Raw genomic sequence first — 22,400 nt, forward strand, 5'->3', positions numbered from 1 at the left:
TGGAGGGCTCGAAATAATATACGCATTCTCAATTTTCTGATCTGTATGTGTAATAAACTCATATCATATTTGCGCATTGTTCGGCGCAGTGTTGCAAAACGACTGCCATGTCGACTTCCCTTCCTTTGTGAAAATGGCGTCCAGCAGAGACAGGCGGCATACGGAAACCGAATCGCCGGTCGATTACGTCCAAGTCGACGGCTTGGTCGTCCTCAAAATCATCAAACATTGCAGCGAAGAGCCTGGCGTGTTAATGGATGTTGCTCAGGGCGTACTTCTGGGTCTCATAAACAACAACTGCGTGGAAATCACAAACTGCTTTCCTATCCCTCGCCATGCTGACGAGGAGGAGTCCGACGACCTGGAGTACCAGATGGAGATGATGAGGCAGATGCGGCACGTGAACGTGGACCATCTCCACGTCGGTTGGTACCAGAGCTCGCACTTTGGCAGTTTCTACAATCGTCCCCTCCTCGAGTCGCAGTTCGGCTACCAGACCAACATCACCGAATCTGTCGTCCTCATTTACGACCCTGTGCGTACCACCCGTGGTTTCCTGTCCCTGCGGGCCTTCCGACTGACTGATTCGTCAATGAAACTCATGGCTGACGGCGAGTTCGGCCCGGAGAACTTCAAGTCTTCACGCTGCTCCTTTGAGACTATCTTCGAAGAAATTCCCGTTGTGATCCGTAACTCCCACCTGGCCAACATCATGTTGTGCGAGCTGGAAGAGTACGTACCCCCGGACGTGGGAAGGCAGTTTTTCGACATGAGCACAGCATTCTTCCTGGAGAAAAACCTCCAAGCCATGATGGAGTGCACAGATTCAGTCAACCAGGAGACCAACAAGTTCATCAACTACCAGCGCCAGGTGATGAGGCAACAACAGCAGAAGCAACAATATTTGCAGAAGAGAAACCAAGAGAATCAAGCGCGAGTGGACAAAGGCGAGCCACCACTGCCCGACGAAGACATCAACAAGCTGTTCAAGCCGATTCCAGCACCGCCTCGCTTGGATACGGTGCTGTACTGTGGCCAGATCAGCTCTTACTGCCAGCAGGTGTCCCAGTTTTCCACTCAGAACCTGGCTAAGCTCTTTATGGCTGAATCACTGCAGTTGGAGCACGAGCCCAACAGCCTTCTGGCTTGAAGAGGCAGTACTGCGTACTACGGCTTTCCCAAAGGACTCTCTTAGTGAAGTGACAGACTGGGCTTGTGGTATCGTTCAGTGACAACACTGAGAAGGCTGAGGTCACAGTGTTGGCTATGCTGATTGCACAGGAAGGTCTGCACTCATATTATGATTGTCCCTAGGGTTTGTCTGTGTAACAGTGAGGCACGTGTTCAGGCCTTGGGTGCGCCGCAGCCGAGATTTGAACAGTTTAGTTCAAGTAACGAGGTTGATAAAAATAAATGTTTCTTTTTATTGAAGCAATGTCTCCAAACAAAGTACTACAGTGCTGTAGATTTCAAAACTGATCAGGGCTCCTGTTTTGTCTTGAGTGGGCAGTGCAAATGTTCAGCACCCTTGTTGAAAAATCACGAGAGTCACTTGTGCCAAAACGGTTGCTTTCTGTATTGAAACAGCCATCAAGCATGGAGTGCTACCACGTGCAACTAAAATTTTCCCTCTGATGTCTGCAGAATAGGATAGTTGTCTCTTTGGACCTGGGGTGCCTAGTATATTTAAACATTGATGTTTTAGTATTTTTCCTAGCTGTGTTTCCATGCCATGGTACTGACTCACTCACTCAGGCTTGGAGACAGTCTGTAGCACTACAGAGTCTACCGGGATTTAGATTGCAGATTCACTCACCACCAAGGACAATAACAATGTTGAGGAGGTTGTGCAGATCGAACATGATTCCAGCACTGTGTGCCAGAGACATTCTGGTCATGTTTAAGAGCAACGGTGGTTGAAACTATTTGCAGTTCTACCCTGCATCACACACAACTTGTCACCACAGATGCAGCCTGACTTGCCCGGTGTGCCAAGCCACACTCCGTATTATTTTTGTATTACCGTTACTGCCCAACCAACAAGATACTAGGCACGGTAATTGTTACCAGTTTTATTTAATCGCTTTCCACATAGCATCTCAGTTTTATCTTCTAGCTTTCGAGTTACTGGATCACCTGTGGATGCCCGGAGATGGCCAAATTATGAACGCCTCGTAGTTACCGAACTCTTTCACAGCTCTCTGGTACTCTCGGTGTCCGCGGTGTCGGGGTCAGTTGTTTCATTCTGGGCCTGGAATTCCTTTTGCATGAACAGCAGTCCAAGTGTCCCTTCGGAATGTGAGGCATCTGTCGAAATGTCATAGAGGCTAAAACGACTCGCAAAATAGTTGATGGGTTGGTCCACGGCTGGCCATTCCAATGCTTTGAGGTCGTTCTCCAGTGTTTGCTCTTCTTCGGCATCGTTCGGAATTTCAACCTGCTCCTCTGGAATAACGGCCACCAACGATGTAGCCCTGTTTGCGATACCAGTGACTGTCGTATCCCTCGTATGTGCGACGTCGTTTATTTCAGAACAGGACGCAGTCCTTATTGCCGGGAGAGACGAATCTCTGTGCTCCAGTGCGCTCTCTGGCTGGCTGCTGGTGATCGGAATTTGCTGGGCAGGACCAGCACTTGGTTTATCGAACGCGTTGTTTGAGCGACGAAACGACATTGACTTGAACTGGCTGGTGGTCGTAATTCTCATGCTGCGTGTAACATTGGAGCTCTTGCGAATGGTAAGAGACTTTTTGGTCTCCTGGAGAACATCTTTACTACTGCTATAGGTGAATTGGCTGTGCTGCACGATTTCTTGGCAGTACAGCACTGTAGCTTCTTGAGTTGTTGCCTCCGTAGATGACTGTGTGGTCTCATCACTTGTGGCGGGGTCAAGCTTCGGAGATTTACCTCGAATAGTTTCGTTCGTTGGAGGGCGTTCACCATCTAGAGATGTCTGTCCAGAGACTTCAGTGTATGTCTCGGGAGGCAGGGTCAGGTCTTGTTGAGGTGACATGCGTGTGGTGTTTGCATTGTCATCTGGAAGACTGGCACTTTTGTGCCCTTCGTTTTTATCTGTCGATGACTTCTGTTTGTCACAGATGTCAGAAGCTTCTCTCTGGGTTAAGTTAAACGGGGTGGTGGCAGCCACGCTGCTGAACGGCACTTTTGCTTCCGACAGCGGAGGGGTCGTTTGTCTCATGGTAGAAGACTCGTTTTGGCTAGTAGACTCGTCAACAGGTATCACATCCTTGGTTATTGTGGGAACGATCTTGGGCGTCATTTTTTCACCAGTATTGGGAGTCTGCAAGAGTTTCTCACGATCAGGGGAGACGCACGGGTCACTTCGGGACAAGTATGCGTCATCGTGTGCTCTCTCTTCAACGGTTGATGACACTACTTCATCAGAAAATGATTTAATTATCATGGGCAAAGTACCTTGTTCCAGTGCAGCCTCATCTTCCTTAGCACTGTGTTCTTCTGCAACCTCAGTAGTTGGAGTGGCTTGTGCAGTAGCGGTAGTGAGTGGCAGTAGACTGGCTTGTGCTGTGGAGTTTGGCCTGCTCTCATCAAGCTTGAAGTCTGACTGCTCCTCCGTCCGGCTGCCCTGCGCACTTACAGGAGACAGGCAAGCATTCTGCTGATGCTGTACAGTGTCAGCTTCACTGTGTTCTGCACTGTTTTCAAACCAGTGTACAGACCTTTGCGGGTTCTTGAAGAGGGAGGAGGTACCGATAGTTCCTGCCTGCAGTTTGGAAATCACCTGCTGTTCGTCAGACTGCTCTTCCGTGGTTTCCTCGGATGGGAGAGTTGTCTGAGACCCCACATCAGTTATGCAGGAGAGCGTTTTTCTTGCCATGCATCCTTCAGGAATGGAGTTGAGATCAGAGTTAGCCGATGATGTCTTACTCTTCAGCTGGTTTGTGTACTTGAGCACACTAGAGCCAGAGGATTCTTTCTTCCGGACGCATTCGGCAGCTTTATATTTGCCTTTACAGTGACACTTGCAGGATACCTTAGAACCAAAGCATGAGTCGCAAGTGTTAGCAGTCTGAAAGTCCAATTCACTGCCCGTACCCCCGTACTGACGACGGTCGGAGCCGTCGAACTTGGTGGGGATATCTGATGTGCCACCAGCTACTGGAAGAGACGATATCGATGCCGTACAAATATCACGCACTTGTGACTGCGAGGAGTCTACACTTTTCTGTTGCACCCAAGACCTTATTGAAGACTGAAGGGCGGTGTGAATATCCTGGGGGAAGGAGCTGAACATACGGAACACAGGTTGGAGGCTGCTACTCCCGTGTTCTTTAACTAGTTCCGTAGAGGATTCACCAAATATATTGCTGTGTGGATCACTGTAGCGACTTTTTTCAGATTCAGTTCCTGGCTTTGTGCTCTCTTGCGTTTCTTCGCAGTTGTCAGCTGTTGCCTGGCACCTACCACTTGAAGACGCTTTGGGAAGGCTGGTTAGGCTTTCGCTGTCACTCTTCACCAGCGGAAACGTGGGTCCTATTTCATCCTCTTCATCAATGCTAGCCCTAACAAGAGAGGACATGTGTGGCAAGACATCATCTGTGGAATGTGGGAATGGTTCTTCTGACTTTGTCTTTCCAGCCGAAACACTTTCTTTCGTAGATGAATACGCCTCTTCCCTGGGAGCTGAGGATAACGTGGTACTTCGCTTTATTTTAAGGGTAGCTGAAGCTTGAGAGGTCTCTTCTTCTGTACTAGACGTCGACTTTGGACTAAGCCTTTCAAAGGCTGTAGTTTGTTCCTGTTCTTGACTCAGTCGCCTTTGTGGCTGAACCTTTGATGTGGATGAAGACACGGAAGTGTCTGGGGACAGTATCTTTTTCGTTCTGTCAGAGAAGCGGGAAGATGATTGGACAAAGCTGATGTGATAGTCGATGGGCGTTTCGACACGCATACTCTCAGCAGTCGAGGTTGGGGAGGCTCGAATGTATGCAAAGTGGTATAGGGCATCGTTGCTTTTGTCCTGGCCAGTAAGGCTCCTGGCGAAAAAAAGAAAAGGAATGCTATAGTCAAGGTTACCGAAGTGCTTGCAGAGGCTGAAATGGGGCCAAGAGTCACTGAAATACAGCATAAAATATTCTGAAGTCACTATGGTAGCCAGGAAAATATGTAAGGGGTTCTATGGCGACGTCACGTGGGGAGGAGGTATTTCCCTCTCCCAAATGGTCTACCAAAGGTACGATTTCGTGGGGGTCTAAACACCATCGCGGCTACAAAAATCCACTACGAAGGTACCACTAGGGGGAGGGAGCGTTGAGCCACCCTTGGTTAAACTGCTGAGCCGAGTATGTACAGGAATAATGCTTTTTCTGATTTAAACCGACATTATAATAATCGAGAGGCAGGCTTTCACAATGGTGTTTCAACCCCGTCAACTTACACGTTTTCCTCAGCAACTGGAAAAACTGCCGCGGTTGCGCTGAGCGACAAGGCAGACCTGGAACGCTCTGTCCCTGTTGGTGCCATCAGTTGTGCAGCCTCTTCCTGCCTCGCCAGGTCATCCTCCCATTCTTTGGGGATCTGCAGTTCACTCGCTCCTGGTCGTTCATACTAAGATGCAAATCCCACAGAATTATATGTATTTAACGCTGTGATAGGTACTTTCTTCACCCACCATGACAATTGGCTGGTCTTCGTCCAGCCGTTCCCTGCGACGTTGTTCGGAACTTCCGTCCTCGCCCCGGGCACTGTCTTCGGAAATCTGATTGCTGTGGTCCTCATCCAGGACGTCGTGTTTTATGAGAGGCAAGGTCTCGGATTTGTTGAGTGCTGTTCGTGGAAAGAGCCGGCGAGAGATCTGTATATACGAAACGACGTTAGTAGGAAAGAAAAAGCAGACTGGTGCCTGTACTGACGGGGAAGAAAATTTTTGGCCAGAAGTTGAAGAGACTATATTCGTCCGATTCCGAGCTGTCGCGTTCGCTTTCGTCTTGTTTCAGTCTGGAAGATTCTGCAGCGAGGGCTTTCACCATTTCTTTTGCTGTTACTTGGCGCCTTGTGTGACGGACACGGTTGAGTTTCGCTTCTGGAGCAGAAGACAATCAGCCCGGTTAGCTGGTATGTGATGTGTGAAATTATACAGAATGTATGTACAAGGATGAGTGTGATCCACTGCGCGAAGAAAGCAAATGTCAATGCGCAGAAATTATTAGTATGACATCGATGAAAAATACCATGCCCATCTTGAGCATTTCAAATTTCCCGCCAAACCATCTGCGGTTTTTTTTGTGTGCGCATTGTCGCATTGTGATTGCTTATGTTGCTTGAATGGCGCTGATGAGTATTAGCTAGTTTGTGGCCATCAGGGAAATGCGCGCATGGGGAGTTACAGTAAATAGAAACGAAAAAAAAGAAAAACGATAAATTATATATAATAAGGTATTGGTATGGGTAATAGAAGCGCGCACCTTCGTGGCCTGCTAGCTCAGTCGGTTAGAGCGTCGTGCTAATAACGCGAAGGTCGTAGGTTCGATCCCTGCGCAGGCCAGCTTTAATTTTTTTCCCCCACGCTTACACAAGCCGCGGATGGTGTCACGGTTGCGGTGTATACAGATTAGAGTACATTTTTCCGACAGCTCGATTTTGACGCTGGTGCACGTGGAGTGAAAACTTTATATTACCATGCCCATTCCATGCTCGTGAAAAAGAAGGACAATCATTAAGCAAGGACAACAGTAACCGGGCTTGCCTCGTTCACTATTGAAGTTAGTCCAGTCAATTTCTCAAGAAGTACTACTAACCACCAAAACACATGCCAAATTTGTCTCGAAATAAAGCCCGTGCAAGAAATCGGTAGCATGTATGTCTGGAGGGCACTGAGGGGGTGAATAAATTCCTGCTCGTGTGTGACATTATTTCGCTTTCTTGGTTTTTATTTGCTCCACTGTCTAGTATTTCTATTCATTGAGTTAGTCAGGTAGAGCGGGGGGATACAACGGACTGGTGAGCATAATACCACGGACCGTGGATGTCAAGATTATTAAACTCCAACATTATTATTTTTTTCAATTGCTGACGGGACGCCATTACCACTTCTTGTGCATTCTGAGCAAACAGTCCCTCGGATAAGACTTCCAGCTGCGTGAACAACACGGCACGAGGTGAATCGAAATATTGAATGCCACAAAAGTACAATAACGTAAAATTGGCCTGCGCAGGGATCGAACCTACGACCTTCGCGTTATTAGCACGACGCTCTAACCGACTGAGCTAGCAGGCCACGATTTCTGCGTTTCCCGCTACAAGATCAAAAAGATAATGCTAACGTAGAAGAGGAAGTTTCTTCAGTTTCGGTTTCATTTTTGTCCGATGACGCGTGTACACATCCCGCTAGGCGAATTTCGTAAAAGTTATGGAAACGTTGGGCTGACGGAAGGAGTCTTGAAGAATGCGTGACACAGGGTGGTAACTATTTCTTGAGTCCTAGGAAGTAAACCACCTCGTGTGTGCCCAAATAAATCCAAATCAACATTTCGTGCGGCCTTCCACTTTTCAAATTATAATAAAGCAAGAAAAAAGAACATGCAGAACGGCCGCTCATGTTTTGGCCATGAAGCGGCCTGGGCCCCATCTTCGGTTCCTCCCCTCTCTCGTCGGCCCTGGTTGGTTGTGCAGATATATCGTGCACACTGCCTATAGGACCATAATACATCTTGCCTACGTCTTTGAATTCTATAGACTTCGCGTTTTTCGTGTTCTGCCTCTTACCGAGTCCAGCAACATAGGCGTCCGAGTCCTGCAAGAAATTCGGTATGACTGTCAGGTGGAAGTCGTCCTCAAAACCGTGCACGTCTTCGAAGTCCGGTGCCCGAAGGCGGTCGTTCCAGGGATCATCCTCGTCCTCCTCCCCGGCACTGCGCTGGTCACGCAGTTGGGAGAACCTGCGGTGGAATGGACTACTACCAGCCGACGGTAGTAGAGGAGGCAGGACGCTCAAGTCGTGTCGGGTGTCAAGTTCACTCGTCTTCATTTCACACCTGCGCCATCAGAGGAGAGAGCCATTTGAGAAATGCGTTATTTCAAACGAGGGTTGTACTGCAGCAGCAGTGAGGCTGCTCCAGGGGGCAACGGGGGTTAGAGCAGGTTAGGTTAGGTTTTCCTATGGCCCTGGTTGAGGGGGGGGGGGGGAGCTCTCTCGCTCTACGCGTCGTCAGCCAGGAATTTCTTCACCATCCCCACCCTCAGAGTACTTGCCAGAAAGCCCCCCCCCCCAAAAAAAAAAGACAGCAGAGAGATTGTATGGTAAATTCGTCTGGGATATACTATATCCCAGACGAATTTACCATAATTTACTATGCCTATAGTCGACCCGTACTACCAGACACTCCAGCTATACAGCGTAGGGATGGCGGTCGGGGTATCTGTGTTGGTCGGTGATCAAGGCAGCCTTCCATGCAATATTTTACGTAGTATATACTCACTTGTCCATGTTCCGTGTCCAGTCGTGTCTTCTGTCGTGTCGGATTTGGTGTTGGTCAACTACGGAATTTTCGGGACATCCCAACTGCGGGAAATTTTTAGCGGTGCAGAATTTTGGAGGCTGGAACCGGCGCTCTTGGCGAAAGAGTCGCCGCCGCGCGTGATCTTCCGCTCAACTTTCCCCTCTTCGCCAGACCGACCATATTTATATACTTTACTCAGCAGCAGATTTTTGCGTTTTACGTGTTTGGAGCTCAATTCTATGAAATTTTAGTTAATCGAAAGGTGCACGCCGTCACTGTATTCAGGAAGTACCAGCACTCTGTCGCGCCCACTTCAGATCCGTTTTGTTCACCTGGCAACATGTCTTGGTCGGCGTCGGTGGGTACAGGGTACAGGGCTGTAAAGGGTACAGCCACTGGATCATCATCATCATCGTGGTTGTGTTTATTAGTACAGTAAACAACCCTTATAACGAAATTCCGCTTTTTTTTTCTCTCTCTCTCTTTTCAAATTAGCGCTTTGTTCTCGTCGTACGCGATTATTCGAAATGTCCTGCCAGCTGATTCCGTTTAGCGCGAAGAGCGAGTTTAGGCGAAAGCCCGTATAGCAAACCCCGCTTACGTCTTCCTTCTGTCAGGATAAATTGGTGCTTACCCCACCTATGTTTCACTGCTTGCTTGAATACTTTTTTGAACACTCCCGCGATGTTTCCGCCAGCTTCCGAGGCTACCCGCTGTAATGCCGTTATATATTGGTGGCATTTCCCCTTTTTTTTTATCGAATTGCTGCTTATAACGATTTTTGTCGTTGTCCCGTTTCGTTGACTTTCTTTTTATGACGGTTTACTGCAACACGTTGACAAACAATTCGTGGGCATTACGCTGCATGCTTTTTCATTTCTTAAACAGTCTTTTTGTGGAGACACGGGAATATTTTGCAGTTGTACATACAGGGCGTTCAAAATTAAGCTTTCACTAGCACTTTATAAATAGGCCAACAAAAGAAAACTGGTGCTACTTTTTCTGTCCCTTGAGTAAGAAACAGGTGCTACATAATTAGCAGCACCTGTTTCTTACACAAGTAGCGTAAAGTTGTCATCCGGTTTCCTGTCATCGCTGTGTTTGCGTAGCGCTCGTGAAAGCTTAATTTTGAACACCCTGTATATCTTCAAACTTATGTGATGTATAATGAAGTGAAAGCCTCACAAACTGCATCCAAATTAAAAACACCGCTGAATTATGCGAAATTGTCGGACCGATGAATAATACGAAAATGACACTAAGGAGCTACTAATTAGGCACCCTAGCAATACGCAGAGCGACTCGGCACGATGGCGAAGCAGCGGTGTAAAGATTTCGCTCCCGACCAGTTCTCCTACGAGCAATTTAGCTCGAAATCGACGTGTTTCCACACTTGTACGTATTTTGTCGCGAGAGGTGGCCAGCATTGGCGCCGTCACGGGGGGAACCAAGGGGGGATTGCCAGAAACAATGTAGTTGCGGGCGCAGTTGACATGAAAATCGTGCGCTCTGACGCGACGGCGGAAATTCGCCACTACTTTCCGCCGCCCGCTCTCGACGGAAGCGGCGCCGCTTTTTGAAACGCATGTGTGAGTGAGCCTCCAGTGCGTCGGATAAAGTTATCTCTGTGTTCAACTGATGGTGCTGGTCTGCTGGATGGCGACGACAGAAGTGGGGTCACCGAACGGCGCGAGCTTGTCGGTCCCACTCCGAACCGATATCGGTCTTTTGTGGTACCCACGTGGGTTTGTTTTGGCGCGCGCCAAGGTGGTTCACTGATACTAGGACACTGATACACTAGGATACGACGCGTATGTGAAAAAAGATCAATAGACATGTGTACAGATGACTACAGTCACGATGTACGCAATGGGAATGGGCACTAACTACTGCGCAGAACTTGGTTGCAGTAAATATTACCGACTTTATTTCTCCATGGCTCTGACAGATACACTTTCAATGTTCCACCACTGGAAACAAAAAGAAGAAAAGGTGGCACATGAGGCAAATATCCTTACATACAAATCTTCGAGTTGTAAGTGAATTTATAACAAATGAGCAATCATGCTAATGAATGACTGACAACACAACTCAAGGTGATTGCAATTAAGAAAAACTGCAACTCCCATCCTCTGCAAAACTCAGAGAAAACCAAACTGATTTGGCCACTTACCATGGCACCTCAGAAGAATATAGAATGGCATAATACTTTGTATTCACACGAGCGACATCCTCACGGAAGATTCTAGTGGAAGAAAAAGCGAAAACACTGCTCACAGAGACGAAGTTCATTCCCGTGTTGTGTTGAGCATTCACAGGGTGCGGAATATTGGTAGTGGCGTACTGCGCACTTAGCAGACGACACCGTCTGCATATTTCCTGTCGTCTGCTACGGAATATCTTGTTGCTATGTTGCAGGATATTTCCCACGGTTAGCTGTGTATGCGAACACAGGACGTTGAGCGCTCGCGCTCAGAAAGCTACGACGTTTTTCGCGTCTTCCGCTTCTGGGGAATGTCGCTCGTATGAATACACGGATAGGGTATGTCTGTCAAAAGCCTTGCCTCCAACCTTATCCAACTTATAGGCAAGGACAGTACTTATGACTTGAGGCTTACAATGAACCCAAGGATCTTTTACTCTGGACGGCACCAATTTTTTTTCCCCTACACACTTCACGAACACGTGCTGACTAAAATAGTTCACGAGACAGAATAAACAAACAGAAGTTGTAATACAATGGCAATTATATTTTCCGTTCAATGCTCGACGCATACTTTCTACTCCACCATAGTATGAATGTTGATAATATTGTACGCTACGTATGAGAGAGGTTCAATATTGAAAAACAGCAAATGCTGCCTGTGGTTTATTGATGCAAGAAATTCTGCTTTCTACTTAGACTCAGCTAGCAGCACTAAATCGTATGGGTATCTACGCTCTTTAGAGCTACCTCCGTAAAATCGGGATAAAACACTACGGGCAAAATTTTGATTCTTACCTAATGATTGTCTGGACTGAAAAGCATGTCTTACATTTAAGTGCTGCCAAAACAAATTTTTTAGAGTAAATTTTGAAGCAGACCATGCTAAAAGTCAATGAACAAGGTATATGTCATGGAGGATATGGCATAAACAATTCTACAACTGCATGCATATTGTACGCAGTACATGGGTTGAAAACACTGCACATCGTTGCAAAAGGTACAGGTATGCATCATGCAGAGATACTAATGCGTTACACCTGCAGAAATTGACTACTCCCTCTACATAAACATATATGATGAATTTGCATTATGCCAAAATCTAGGAATATAGAAATTAATTCAAGAAGCTGTATGCTTGCAGTGTACAGTAGGTCTTAAGACATCACACTGATTGATAGAAGGGAGAGAGCGCAGATTAGCTGGTACATAATGACGGGAAGAAAATCCAGAGACACGGGGACAAAAAAAAAAAAAAAAGGATGAACACCAACACTTTCTGAAACATAGCAGCGATTTATTAAACAAAAGTAATGCCTTTGGACCTTGACGTATTAACAATAAATAAAAAAATAAATGAAAAACACCCTATATACCTAATAAGCCCCAAAGAGGAGGAAAGGGAATAAGGGAAGGTGGACTCAACAGCCGATAGCTGTGTTAGTATGCCTTCACTTATTCCCCTTTATTCCTCCTTGGGACTTTTTAGGTATATAGCGTGGTTGTTGTTCAATAGACTGCTGCTGTGTTTGAGAAAGTGTTGGTATTCTTCCCTTTTTTGTCTCTGCGTCTCTGGTCTTTCTTCTCGTCATCACATTGGTATTTGCCATTCATGTGGCATCCGCAATGGAAGTTATAAAATCAGTGCTACCAGCGCTTAACTTGTGCTACCCTACACTCTAAGATGAGCATTACCAATGCCACTTAGATACAGAAGGCCTGCTTAAGGCCTCCTCGCCCTCCTTCGCTACGTGGACACATAGCCAGAATTCGTCTCCTACAAACGATTTGCTGCTCCACGAATTCAAGAACTCGCAAACGATTGCAGCTAACTTTGCAAATTTTAACCGACAGGCTAAGAGGAAACACGCTTTCCAGAAAATCAGTGTTGAGAAAAATATGGGACAATTTTGAGCTTTCCGTTGTCCCATTTAGTACGCGGGGATATTCATCACTCGCAGACGACAGTGGCTACTCATGCGGCTGACGGTGGCTTGTCTCCGTGGCTACAACTGCTCAAAGCACGTTCACGATTGGCTACGGCAGTTAAAAACACGATCCTCATTGGTCGACTCTTAGCTGTTACGTCACGGCGACGAGTAAGCAAGCTTTCTCTACCTAGGTGGTGTTGGCATTACACCGCACATTCGGAAAGTCGCTGTGCCAAGATGTTGAACGTGATGTTCCTTAGTGTTTACACAGCCCTCAATCTATTTAATTTCATGTGGAAATACTTTCTGCAGACCTGCTTGCGAGATACTTCTCACGAACACGCAGTTCTTAGTTCGGTAGCGTCATCTTGTGGAACCTAGGAGTAGGTTCTTTCATCTTTCCTGAAATAGTTCACTTCTAATTCCCCTTCCTGCCTTCATTTTTCCTGTACAATAAGCACCCGCCCTGACAATCGGCTGCGTGGTTGCGCTGTTGTGTAAGGTGGAAGTCATTCCACTTTTGTCCTGACCTGTGTTTGTGTGCATGTCCTTCGTTTGGCTCCTTCTGGTAGAGCAGCGTGTTATGTCCTCGTCTCGTTTATCCTGAATAAATATGCATTCGTTCGATATGTCGCGCCAAGTCTTTTCACATAATACTGACAACTATCTACATAACCACTGCGCTGCAGCATATCATAGCCGAAGTGCACAGTGACTTTCTGAACGCACTGCAATTTCTGCAAGGACCTTGGAAGCATTTTTATACACTGTACAAAGGGCACGAAAGCTACTATCATGGTAAAATTCAGTTTCTTCCACCCTTTTCTTCTCTCTGTATTTCGATCGGCAAAGTGGGTCATAGCAACTTGTCTACAAAACTGCTGTGCATGAGACCGTGGCAGAAAACTGCAGACGTGTGGTGCAATGCAACTAAACGGCATACAGTAGAAGTATACAGAGTAAGTACTTATCAAGTCAGTCTGTGTCCTATCACGCCCAGACTTGACAGCCTGAAGCCCTTCATTCGGAGGCTGTTAACCCAGTCTCTCTGTTTCTCATGCTGTGTACCTTGGAAACTTAGAACCCTTGACGCCATCCGGGCTATCAATTAACTTAGTGAAAATGTCTTCGGATTTCTCATTATCTAAATCAATAAGCTTCTCGATATGGGTTACTTCGCTGTAATGAAAAACAGGAACCATTGGTTAGAGACTTGTATTTGTGTGCACTACACATAATACACAACTAAGGAACTTTGAAAGCAGTTCAGACACTTACGTACGTGAGACTTCCTGCAATGAAAAGCAAAGTAGCAACATCTTGTGAGAAAACGCACTTCTCTCTTTACGAGACACTATAAATACAACAATGGCTACAGTATACTGTATTTACATAGGCAATTCTGTTATACAATGGATACTATCAAACATGTGCTATTATAGTCCAGTCACTCAAACACATGCACACAGTTAAGTACCTTAAATGTTTGGCTTGGGGCAAAAAATACCTAAAGACTTATATTTCAGATTCTCTTTATGATACACAATCATCCATTTGTAATGACAATATCCTGCTGTCCCACTGGCAATTACCAAACTGTCCACGGACTTTTGAGTTCCATTAAGGATTGCTTTTTGAAGCACTTTCCACACAGACTCGCACAAACAGGCAGTTCTGGCACAGAGGGAAAACAAATGTTCTATCTAAGTAATAGCACCGCCAAAAACGACAAAGTTCTCAATCACAACTTCAGAGAAGTCACCACACACATAGTGTCTGCCGCCCATGGCAGGAAATTTTCTGGGTCTCACCCAGAAATGCGAAAGAAATAATACTGGGGGCAAAATCTCACTGAGATTACAACTTCCTCATCCCAACACCAGGACAATATATGGGGAAAGAGAGGTCAGAATGGGACGACCATTACACCTTTCTCGTGCGTTGCTGAACATTTTGTGGGGCCTCATTGAGCTCTTCGAGTTCGTCGCCTGGATCAATGACGGATTTAAGCTGGAAGTACTGCTGGCTTCGTGTCGGCCACAAGAGATGGGTCACAATGGCGTAGGCCAGGAAGTCTGCACATGAGCTGATGCCTGTTGGGCAAAAATTGAACATTGTGACGTTAAAGTAGCCACAGAAGTCATTTTTAACACCCTGTTTTCTTCCTATAAAACTGTCAAGTAGGTCAGTAAGATGCACCATGAGAAGTAATTCGCAACACAGAGTCATAATTACCGCAGAAATTGAATTAAAAGCGAACGCGCGCAACTGCAGTGGAGAGCAGTACCAGCCTGTGTAATCTGCCTGAGACCTCACGCTGACGCTTTGCTGCTCAACACAAGTGAATGAAGAAGTCAAAATTTTGCAAAAGCAATGAAGGCCAACATGATTGACAAAATAACTATTTCCTGAAAGCAACACATCGGCAACATATGCACTTCTTCAGCTTCCACTGGCATTAGTACATATACACTTGACTGAATTTCACTGTCCCTAACACACATTATCGTACCACCATGTTCCAAACTTCTGCAATGTACTATTATGCAACTACACATCTGCCACGTTCTCCAATGTCCAAGAACGTAAAGCATAAAATTGAAAGTGTCACTTCGAATCTTAATTTTGAACCTGCAGATCCACAATTATAAACTCAAGATTGCAGGAGTTGCAGAGCAAAATTAATACATTGGAGGCAAATTTCTATTCTTGTTGCAAATGATGTAAGTGGTGTTCCTAGTGGTTGTAACATTAAAGAGTCTGAAGATAAATGGCGAGAGTATTTAGGCATGTGCATTTGAGAGAGACAAGTTATGACTGTGCAACATGGCATGTATATATATATGTATACAGGGTGTTTCCTTTTATCTGCAACACATTTTCATAAGAAGGGAAGTTGCCTTTGGGCGGTTTTTCTTTTAGCATTGGATTACTTGACGGGGCTGCTACTAGGAAATCAAATTTTTGCTCAGTTGGGGGACTAATTAACAGAGATATATTAATCAACTTTTTAATTATTTACTTTAGGGGGCACATTGCAATATTAAAGCCTGGTCACCACGTGATCCGCTCAAACCACTGATGATGCACTAAAATAATCCCAGCGCGTCCTATAGACCGAAGTATTTCACCTTGGCCGTCCGCTGGAAACAGAAAGTGATCGCCTAATTGAGCGACGATGACGTTGATCTTCGCCCTCACTTAACGTCACAGGAAAACGCTATACGTGATGTTGGCAGACCCTTATTGTGGTATGCTTCACAATCTTTGTTTTGCTTTTCTTTTTTCCTTGCTTTCGTTCATTCATGTGTTCGCAGTCGCTTGCCGTATCAGTCATTTCATCCTGCCAGACACAGCTCTTGCCCTTCTCCGGTGTGATAAGCGTTGATATGTACAGGTGATGTGCAAAATTCTTTGCAAGCAAACAAGAAAAACAAAATAAAACAAAGATCGTGAAACATTACGTTTTTCTGTGACGCTAAGTGAGGGTGGAGATATCGACGTCACCGTCGCTCTTCAGTCTCGAGATCAGGCTTTAATATTACAATTGCAATCCCTAAAGTCAATAATTAAAAAGTTGATTAAAATATCTCTGTTAATCAGTCCCCCTAATTGAGAATAAATACGGCTTCCTAGTAGCAGCCCCGTCGAGTAATCCAATGGAGAACGTAAAAGCGTCCTAAGGCAACTCCCCTTTTTATGAAAATTCGTTGCAGATAAAAGGAAACACCCTGTATATACATATATATATAGGGAAGAAAATTAGCATGAGCTCTTTTGCTGCACGCAGAACATGTATTTACAAGTCCCAAACGTTGCCACACCAGCACTGGACAGCTGTTTTTGCACCATTGGGCCATCGTCAGCAGCGTGCAGGTGGGCGACGTTTGAGCGAGTGGCGTCTGAAGGTCAAGTACATTGTACCCTTTTTTTGCATGAAATAACCCTAATTTAAGTTATAATAGCAGAAGAGCTGCCATGGTTTTATGTTCTGCAAATAAACCAACAATTTCCCAGAAGTACTTGGCATTACCTTTGTGCTGTTGCACAATCATGCCACATGTGTATAGACCTTGACGCGTTACTCTCGAAACACCTGTCTTTATGCGCTCCCTAGCCTTGTTTCCAGCGACAGCACAATAAGTATGGTCTGCCAAAATAGTCTGCTTCTTTTGGGATGAACGCTAGTGGCCACCATTTTGGGCTTCCGCGTGCGATATGCAATTTTCCACGTGAGGAGTGCTGGCCGATGTAATATCGTTTCTACACCGAATCCCGAGTGGGGAAAAATGAACCAACACGAAATTAACAGCAATAACATGAAAATCAACGAGCACACACACACACACAGGCAAATGAAGGAGGTCTGCTAACGGCAGCCCACAGGTGCACAGTTCTTATGACTGCCACAAGGTGGCAGCAGCCAGGGTGTCGAACAGAAACGTTTTTCGTTCCGGTTACATCATAAACAATCCGGTACCGGTTCTGCTCCGGAGTAAAAAAATAACGGTTCATACCGGTTTTTAACCGGTTCTGCTTCTGCTGGGAATATTCATCCCCACAAAAAAATAAATAAATCGATGTTACAAAATGTAAACCCGTTTATTCCGCATACACGGTATTTAATATCAATAGACAGCTGTGAAATTGGTAGCTCCTGGTTCCTGCAGGTTACTGTCTGTTCAAATGGGCTTTCTCCTTTATTGAAGCGCATGCTACAAACGGACTCGTTTGTCGTGATGTCATATGTAAAGTACTTTCTTGCTGGGTTGGAGCGATTGCGTCCCATTCGAATGTCTGTTGCTACTGTCTAGCCAGCAAGCACCACCGCACAAGTACGACGCAAATCGAGGAACACCTTCATTCACAAATGCGCTCGACGGCTCAGTTTTATTTTCTTCGTGTCCTGTCCACAAAAGAGTTGCCACTTTGCACGGGCTTGCCCTTGCGTATACGTAAATGCATTCAACTTAGCTGCTCTCAAACAAGGGACGCGTTGCGCGACATTACCGATAAAGAAGCCGTTATGCAGCTCCCTTGGGTCGCTGTTTAGTTGAGGAGAGTTTGGGGGGATCAAATTAAAACGAATACTACGGCACATTGCTAGAGAGTCACATGTACCTCTAAGTCTGTGTGTGTGCGCGAACGATGAACCATTACAAAGGGAGCCTAAGGGTCATAGTATACCGACATACATTCCACCGTAACCCTAACCCTCGTATAGTATCCATGACATGACTTCAGAGCACACGACGTCTGTTTCGTTCGCCTATCTGTAGTCCAAACCAGTGAAGTTTTTTCTTGGACCGAAAACCGTTAAATATATTTTTCTGTTTCCCTCCTGAGCGAAAAAAACGTGTATGGTTTCGATTCCGTTCCGGTTCGCACGAAAATACAGTTTTTTTTTTTTGTTTTCGGTTCGCTGACACCCTGGCAGCAGCAATGGCGGTACCCGTTTGTTCTTTCGAGTTTGTGTATACAAAGCTCAAATGTATAAATATGCAGAGATGCCATATCTTTTCTTTCAAAGCTGTCATTCACGAGGGTTCATAAATACATTTTGAGAAAACGAGATGTATCACAAGATATCTTAGGCATCAGGCAGATGCTGCCATTGTGTTCAAAAGCGACTCAAGATTAATCTAATCAGTGATGACTCAAAGTCCTTGTTTGTTGAGCAATAGGCGACATCTGCGGCTGGCCCAGTGTCTACACGTATGTAGAGCAAAGAACAAGGATACAAAAGAACAAAGATGGACTGCTTACACAACAAAGTTACACATATCTCAAACGGAGGATTGTTTGTAGAGTAAACACGCAATATGCTAGAACAACCTACGCCTGCACCACACAAGTCTCTATTATGCAACGATGCAGCATGGTTCTCCACAGCAAAAAGAACAATGCTGGAATGCTTGTTTCAGGATTCCCTACAAAATCACGAGTAGGAGGGATTTTGTAAGCACTGAACCGACACGAGCCACACTCAGAGGAGACCCCCAAAACCCTCGTACAAACCAAGATTGCACCCACCGAGGATAAACTTTTGTCTCCACAGGGCCGAGACCTGCAGCGCAATGAGCGCCACCACTGGCAGGTAGACAAACCAGCACAACATGCCGGCTCCGAAGTGCAGGTAAAAGCGCAGCTTGCGGTGGTCGTTCTCGTCCGCCATCGTGGAGCGCAGTTCGCTCAGGAACCAGGCTGTGATTATGAGGCGGAAGCACAGAGAAATCCAGCCTGGATAAGTCTGGTACTCGTCGATCTCCTCGATCACGTCCACTTCGGTCTGCAACAGGAACGCGTGTCAGTTCAGGTCATCGCGAGCATTCTTAAGAAATGCTCTTACCATGTTCCAAATATAAAGAAGAATTTGGATACAACTGTAGATGAGCCAGATACAGAACAGAACTGGTTTCCAAGTAAGTTCCGTACGTGTGATGGCCCAACCTTTCGCCAGGAGCAGCAGCAGCAGCATGAACAGGCTCTGTAAATGTTATGGGATACGGAACGTATGATTCCAGAAAAAAAACGTAACGGAGGACTGTTTATACCTGTGACAACATGTAAGTAACATCTCCCACTATACCCAACGTGCTGACACCGACACCGTCCCAAGCGAAGAATCCCAAGTGAGTGATGGTCCATAGGAAAGAGAGCAACTGGAGAGTGAGGGCAACGGTGAAGAGCCGTGTCACTAGGTGGTGCTGGCGTAGGGCCGCGTAGATTTGCAGGCAGGTCAAGATTAGGTACAGGACCAGAAATAGGAGCACGCGTTCAAGACTGCCCTGCAAGGATATCGGCAAAATGCATTAGTCAATCTGCTTAGACACGCTCTGACGAACAGAATTTAGACAAGACCAAAATTAATGGGGACAGTATAGTACAGCATGAACTGCTCAGAGTAGATAACATTTAGCTCTTCCTTGCCGAAAATGCAACATGGCTAACTTTTTCAAACCAATGTCCTTGAGACACGGAATAAATTCACAAAAGGATGCACAGGTCTGTCGGCAACAGCATGCTTTACATCATCTTGAGAACTCTTTAGAAAGATGGGTTTAAAATGTCTCTAGCTTTTGTTCCTTTGCATGAATTTACAACGGCAGGTGCAATCAAACCTTATAGTACACCTGCTTTAACTGTAAGGATTTCCATAGCCCTCTAATTCAGTGACTACGGCAGGCAATGTGTATTTTAGGGAGCAGCAGGCATGCTGACCTAGAAGACCTGTGATGATCATTTCAGTTTTCTTTTTTTAGGGGATAACAAACTGAAATAATGCATTGTGGTTTTAATATCCCGATGTGACTCATGGGACACAAGTGCACATGACACAAAAGTCTGCCCACGGCTGAGCATTTCTACTAACTCCGCCATTTATATCTGTATATGTATAGCATGTCTACCATGTACAGGACTGTCGCTGAAATTCCTAAGCCATAAGCACATATGAAATTAAGAAAGTATTGAGACTCCCACATACCGTAATTTCACGCGTATAAGCCGCACCGCAGATAAGCCAAGGGACCAGTTTTTAGGAACGTTTTGAAAATTTTCAGGCAGATAAGCCGCAGGCAATAAGATGCGACTGATTTGTGTGACAAAGCAGACCACAGAGAAGGCCATAAACCCTGCGTTCCATACTGCGGGGTCAGTATGGCGTACAACAAAGGAGGTCAGTTCTAGTGCTCTACCAAGATCGGATTGTGCCCTTGTTGTGTGTTTTTTATTGATCGGTGGGCCAGTGGCCTTCCAGAAGACATGAATCACTGTCAAGAATCACTGTCAAGGGAAAAATAGTCATCAGATAAGCCGCACCAGTAGATAAGCCGCAGAGCACCCGTGAGAAAAAAAAAAATCGTGCATAAGCTGCGGCTAACATGCGTGAAATTATGGTAAACTCTGCGTCCAAAATATATACAGAGAACACCCTCTCCAAAAAATTACTGGTGTAAACGAAGAGTATTTGATGAAATCAGGAGGTGCTAGATACCTGCTGTTCAAAGGAGAACTGATACTCGAAAATGTTGTGCGACGAGCTGCCTGGATTTCCATTGACCATCCAGATGTTGTAGGAAATTGGAATATCTTCCGCACTAGACTCCTTCCACTGGCAGGTCTTTTTGTCCCCAATACGATAACAGGAAACCATGCTGATGTACCAGAACCTGACGGGGAGAAAAGTACCGCACGTGAGCTGTACCACAGTACCTCAATCGTGATGCTGAAAAGTTTTATTATTATTACAAGGTGAAATAATATACACAGAGTACAACATTTGCAATGATAGTTTCCTTCGTTATGCTGAACACTGCTGCTCATTTTCGAAGTGTTGATCCATGGCTGTTACGAATGTGTCTCGATAATCTGCAAACAGCGACGGTGATTTAACCGTACAATATTTTGCCCCCCCCACGGCCGCCCACCTGCAAGATGCAGACCGTTTCGTACGTCACGGCTCCAGAAGCTAATTTACAGCCACCGTTAAGTCATCAGCAGTCTCGTAACAGACATAGATGTCGTAAAGATGACAGACACACCTGGCAGATTAAAATGGAATAGAAGCCACATGTACTTTGTGGGATGCAATACTCACGGGCAGTATTTATGTGGCAAACAACTATCACCCTGATGCAATGAGCATAGTTTTTTTTTTCTTATTATTTTGTTCGTGTAACAAGTGTGAACGAATCCCAGGAAGTCAGACCACAGGTGCAGATATAGCCGTACGCATATCGGACGAACCTGTCAACATATCACATTTGTCGAGGAAGCAACACGCATCCCGTCTACCGCGTCATATCCTTTCCACTTAAAATGTGCCATCGGCGTAAAACCAGCGAAAGCAGGAAGTGAAAGTCTGGTACAGGTTTCCCGTAATCTGTGCTGCTGGGACTTGCTCCCATTCCTCCGTAAACAATTCAAAAGGGGATCTTCGCACGGAGAGCACAGCTGCGAAAACACACGAGGTTTTGACAGACTGACGTCAATACGCCCAATTGCATGCGCGTTCCTTTCATGCACTGCACACGCGTGAGAAACTTCATTAAATGGGTATGAGTTCCGCGTTAACTGAAAAATTGCCGTCTGTCTATGAATACGTGCGTCTCAACAAGCGACGGCGAACATTTCGTGATTCCCACAACAGGGGGTTACCAAACGCTGATAATACGTCAAGTGCGCCTTACCTGGCTTGATGCAGATCTCGGACTGCGTACGTGAACTGGTTGCCCCGTACCACGCTGCTCGGTTTATCTTCATCTTCGCAGAGCTTCCCAGGCTGACAAGGGATGTTTCGGAGGAAGTCTTGCGTGCCATTGACATTGCAGCTGCTGTCGAAGGCTACCTTGTTCATGCCGGTAAACATAAGTTCGCAGGCTCTCCGTCTATCCGTCACTGACCGATTGCCGTAGTAGGACAAAAATGTGTCCCTGTCCACGACGACAAGCGTACCACGGTGCGTGATGTTTCGCTCGGATGACGTGATGTTGCCGTAAATATAGCCCAGAGTGTTTTCATGGTCATGTCTATCCGTCTTCTTGAAACCGAACTTGGCGAGGAAGGTGAAGAACTTGCCCGTGCGAAAAGTCCCATGTAGGTGGAGTCCGTCTGCGACCCAAACCGCGAGGGCCAGGGTCAGGACGGTGTACATGTGCATTGTCGGACTCCAATCACCGCTAGCTCGCCATCGCAGGTGGATTAGCGACGCTCATGGCTCCGACTGGCTCGTACATTGGCAAGCAATCAGGCAATCAGGGTAGTGCTCAAGATAAATACTGCGGTTCC

The 22,400-nt window shown here is 46.0% G+C and overlaps 4 protein-coding genes and 2 non-coding genes across 8 annotated transcripts in view; 3 read left to right on the forward strand and 3 right to left on the reverse strand.

Moving 5' to 3' along the window:
- The window catches only part of LOC135397002 (protein FAM98A-like), a 40,528-nt gene that overhangs the window by 13,590 nt on the left and 4,538 nt on the right, over nucleotides 1-22,400 (forward strand). The gene's annotated exons all lie outside the window — the stretch shown is intronic.
- Nucleotides 112-1,431, forward strand: LOC135397003 (eukaryotic translation initiation factor 3 subunit H-like). Its single transcript, XM_064628287.1, has one exon. It carries the CDS (start codon nucleotides 134-136, stop codon nucleotides 1,148-1,150), a length of 1,017 nt encoding a protein of 338 aa, XP_064484357.1. The 5' UTR covers nucleotides 112-133; the 3' UTR covers nucleotides 1,151-1,431.
- LOC135396999 (uncharacterized) lies at nucleotides 2,057-8,904 on the reverse strand. 2 transcript variants are annotated; one of them, XM_064628282.1, is made up of 7 exons: nucleotides 8,457-8,904; nucleotides 7,744-8,012; nucleotides 5,892-6,061; nucleotides 5,651-5,833; nucleotides 5,417-5,586; nucleotides 3,436-5,015; nucleotides 3,186-3,301 (listed from the first exon to the last, which is right to left on the reverse strand). In XM_064628282.1, exons 1-7 carry the CDS (start codon nucleotides 8,462-8,464, stop codon nucleotides 3,285-3,287), a joined length of 2,397 nt encoding a protein of 798 aa, XP_064484352.1. In that variant the 5' UTR covers nucleotides 8,465-8,904; the 3' UTR covers nucleotides 3,186-3,284. The 2 variants fall into 2 exon arrangements, with proteins under 2 accessions (XP_064484351.1, XP_064484352.1); XM_064628281.1 differs by having other exon boundaries at nucleotides 2,057-5,015; nucleotides 8,457-8,902.
- Nucleotides 6,450-6,523, forward strand: Trnai-aau (transfer RNA isoleucine (anticodon AAU)). Its single transcript has one exon. It is a non-coding gene; the product is annotated as a tRNA-Ile (tRNA).
- Trnai-aau (transfer RNA isoleucine (anticodon AAU)) lies at nucleotides 7,182-7,255 on the reverse strand. The gene has a single exon. It is a non-coding gene; the product is annotated as a tRNA-Ile (tRNA).
- On the reverse strand, nucleotides 10,378-22,368 carry LOC135397000 (integral membrane protein GPR180-like). 2 transcript variants are annotated; one of them, XM_064628283.1, is made up of 8 exons: nucleotides 21,803-22,368; nucleotides 20,608-20,782; nucleotides 19,166-19,399; nucleotides 18,961-19,098; nucleotides 18,645-18,900; nucleotides 14,541-14,704; nucleotides 13,890-13,903; nucleotides 10,378-13,790 (listed from the first exon to the last, which is right to left on the reverse strand). In XM_064628283.1, the coding sequence occupies exons 1-8, from the start codon at nucleotides 22,270-22,272 to the stop codon at nucleotides 13,667-13,669; spliced, it is 1,575 nt and encodes a 524-aa protein (XP_064484353.1). In that variant the 5' UTR covers nucleotides 22,273-22,368; the 3' UTR covers nucleotides 10,378-13,666. The 2 variants fall into 2 exon arrangements, with proteins under 2 accessions (XP_064484353.1, XP_064484354.1); XM_064628284.1 differs by lacking the exon at nucleotides 13,890-13,903 and having other exon boundaries at nucleotides 21,803-22,367.

This window comes from Ornithodoros turicata, chromosome 6 (genome assembly GCF_037126465.1).
Source record: "Ornithodoros turicata isolate Travis chromosome 6, ASM3712646v1, whole genome shotgun sequence".
NCBI lineage: Eukaryota > Metazoa > Arthropoda > Arachnida > Ixodida > Argasidae > Ornithodoros > Ornithodoros turicata.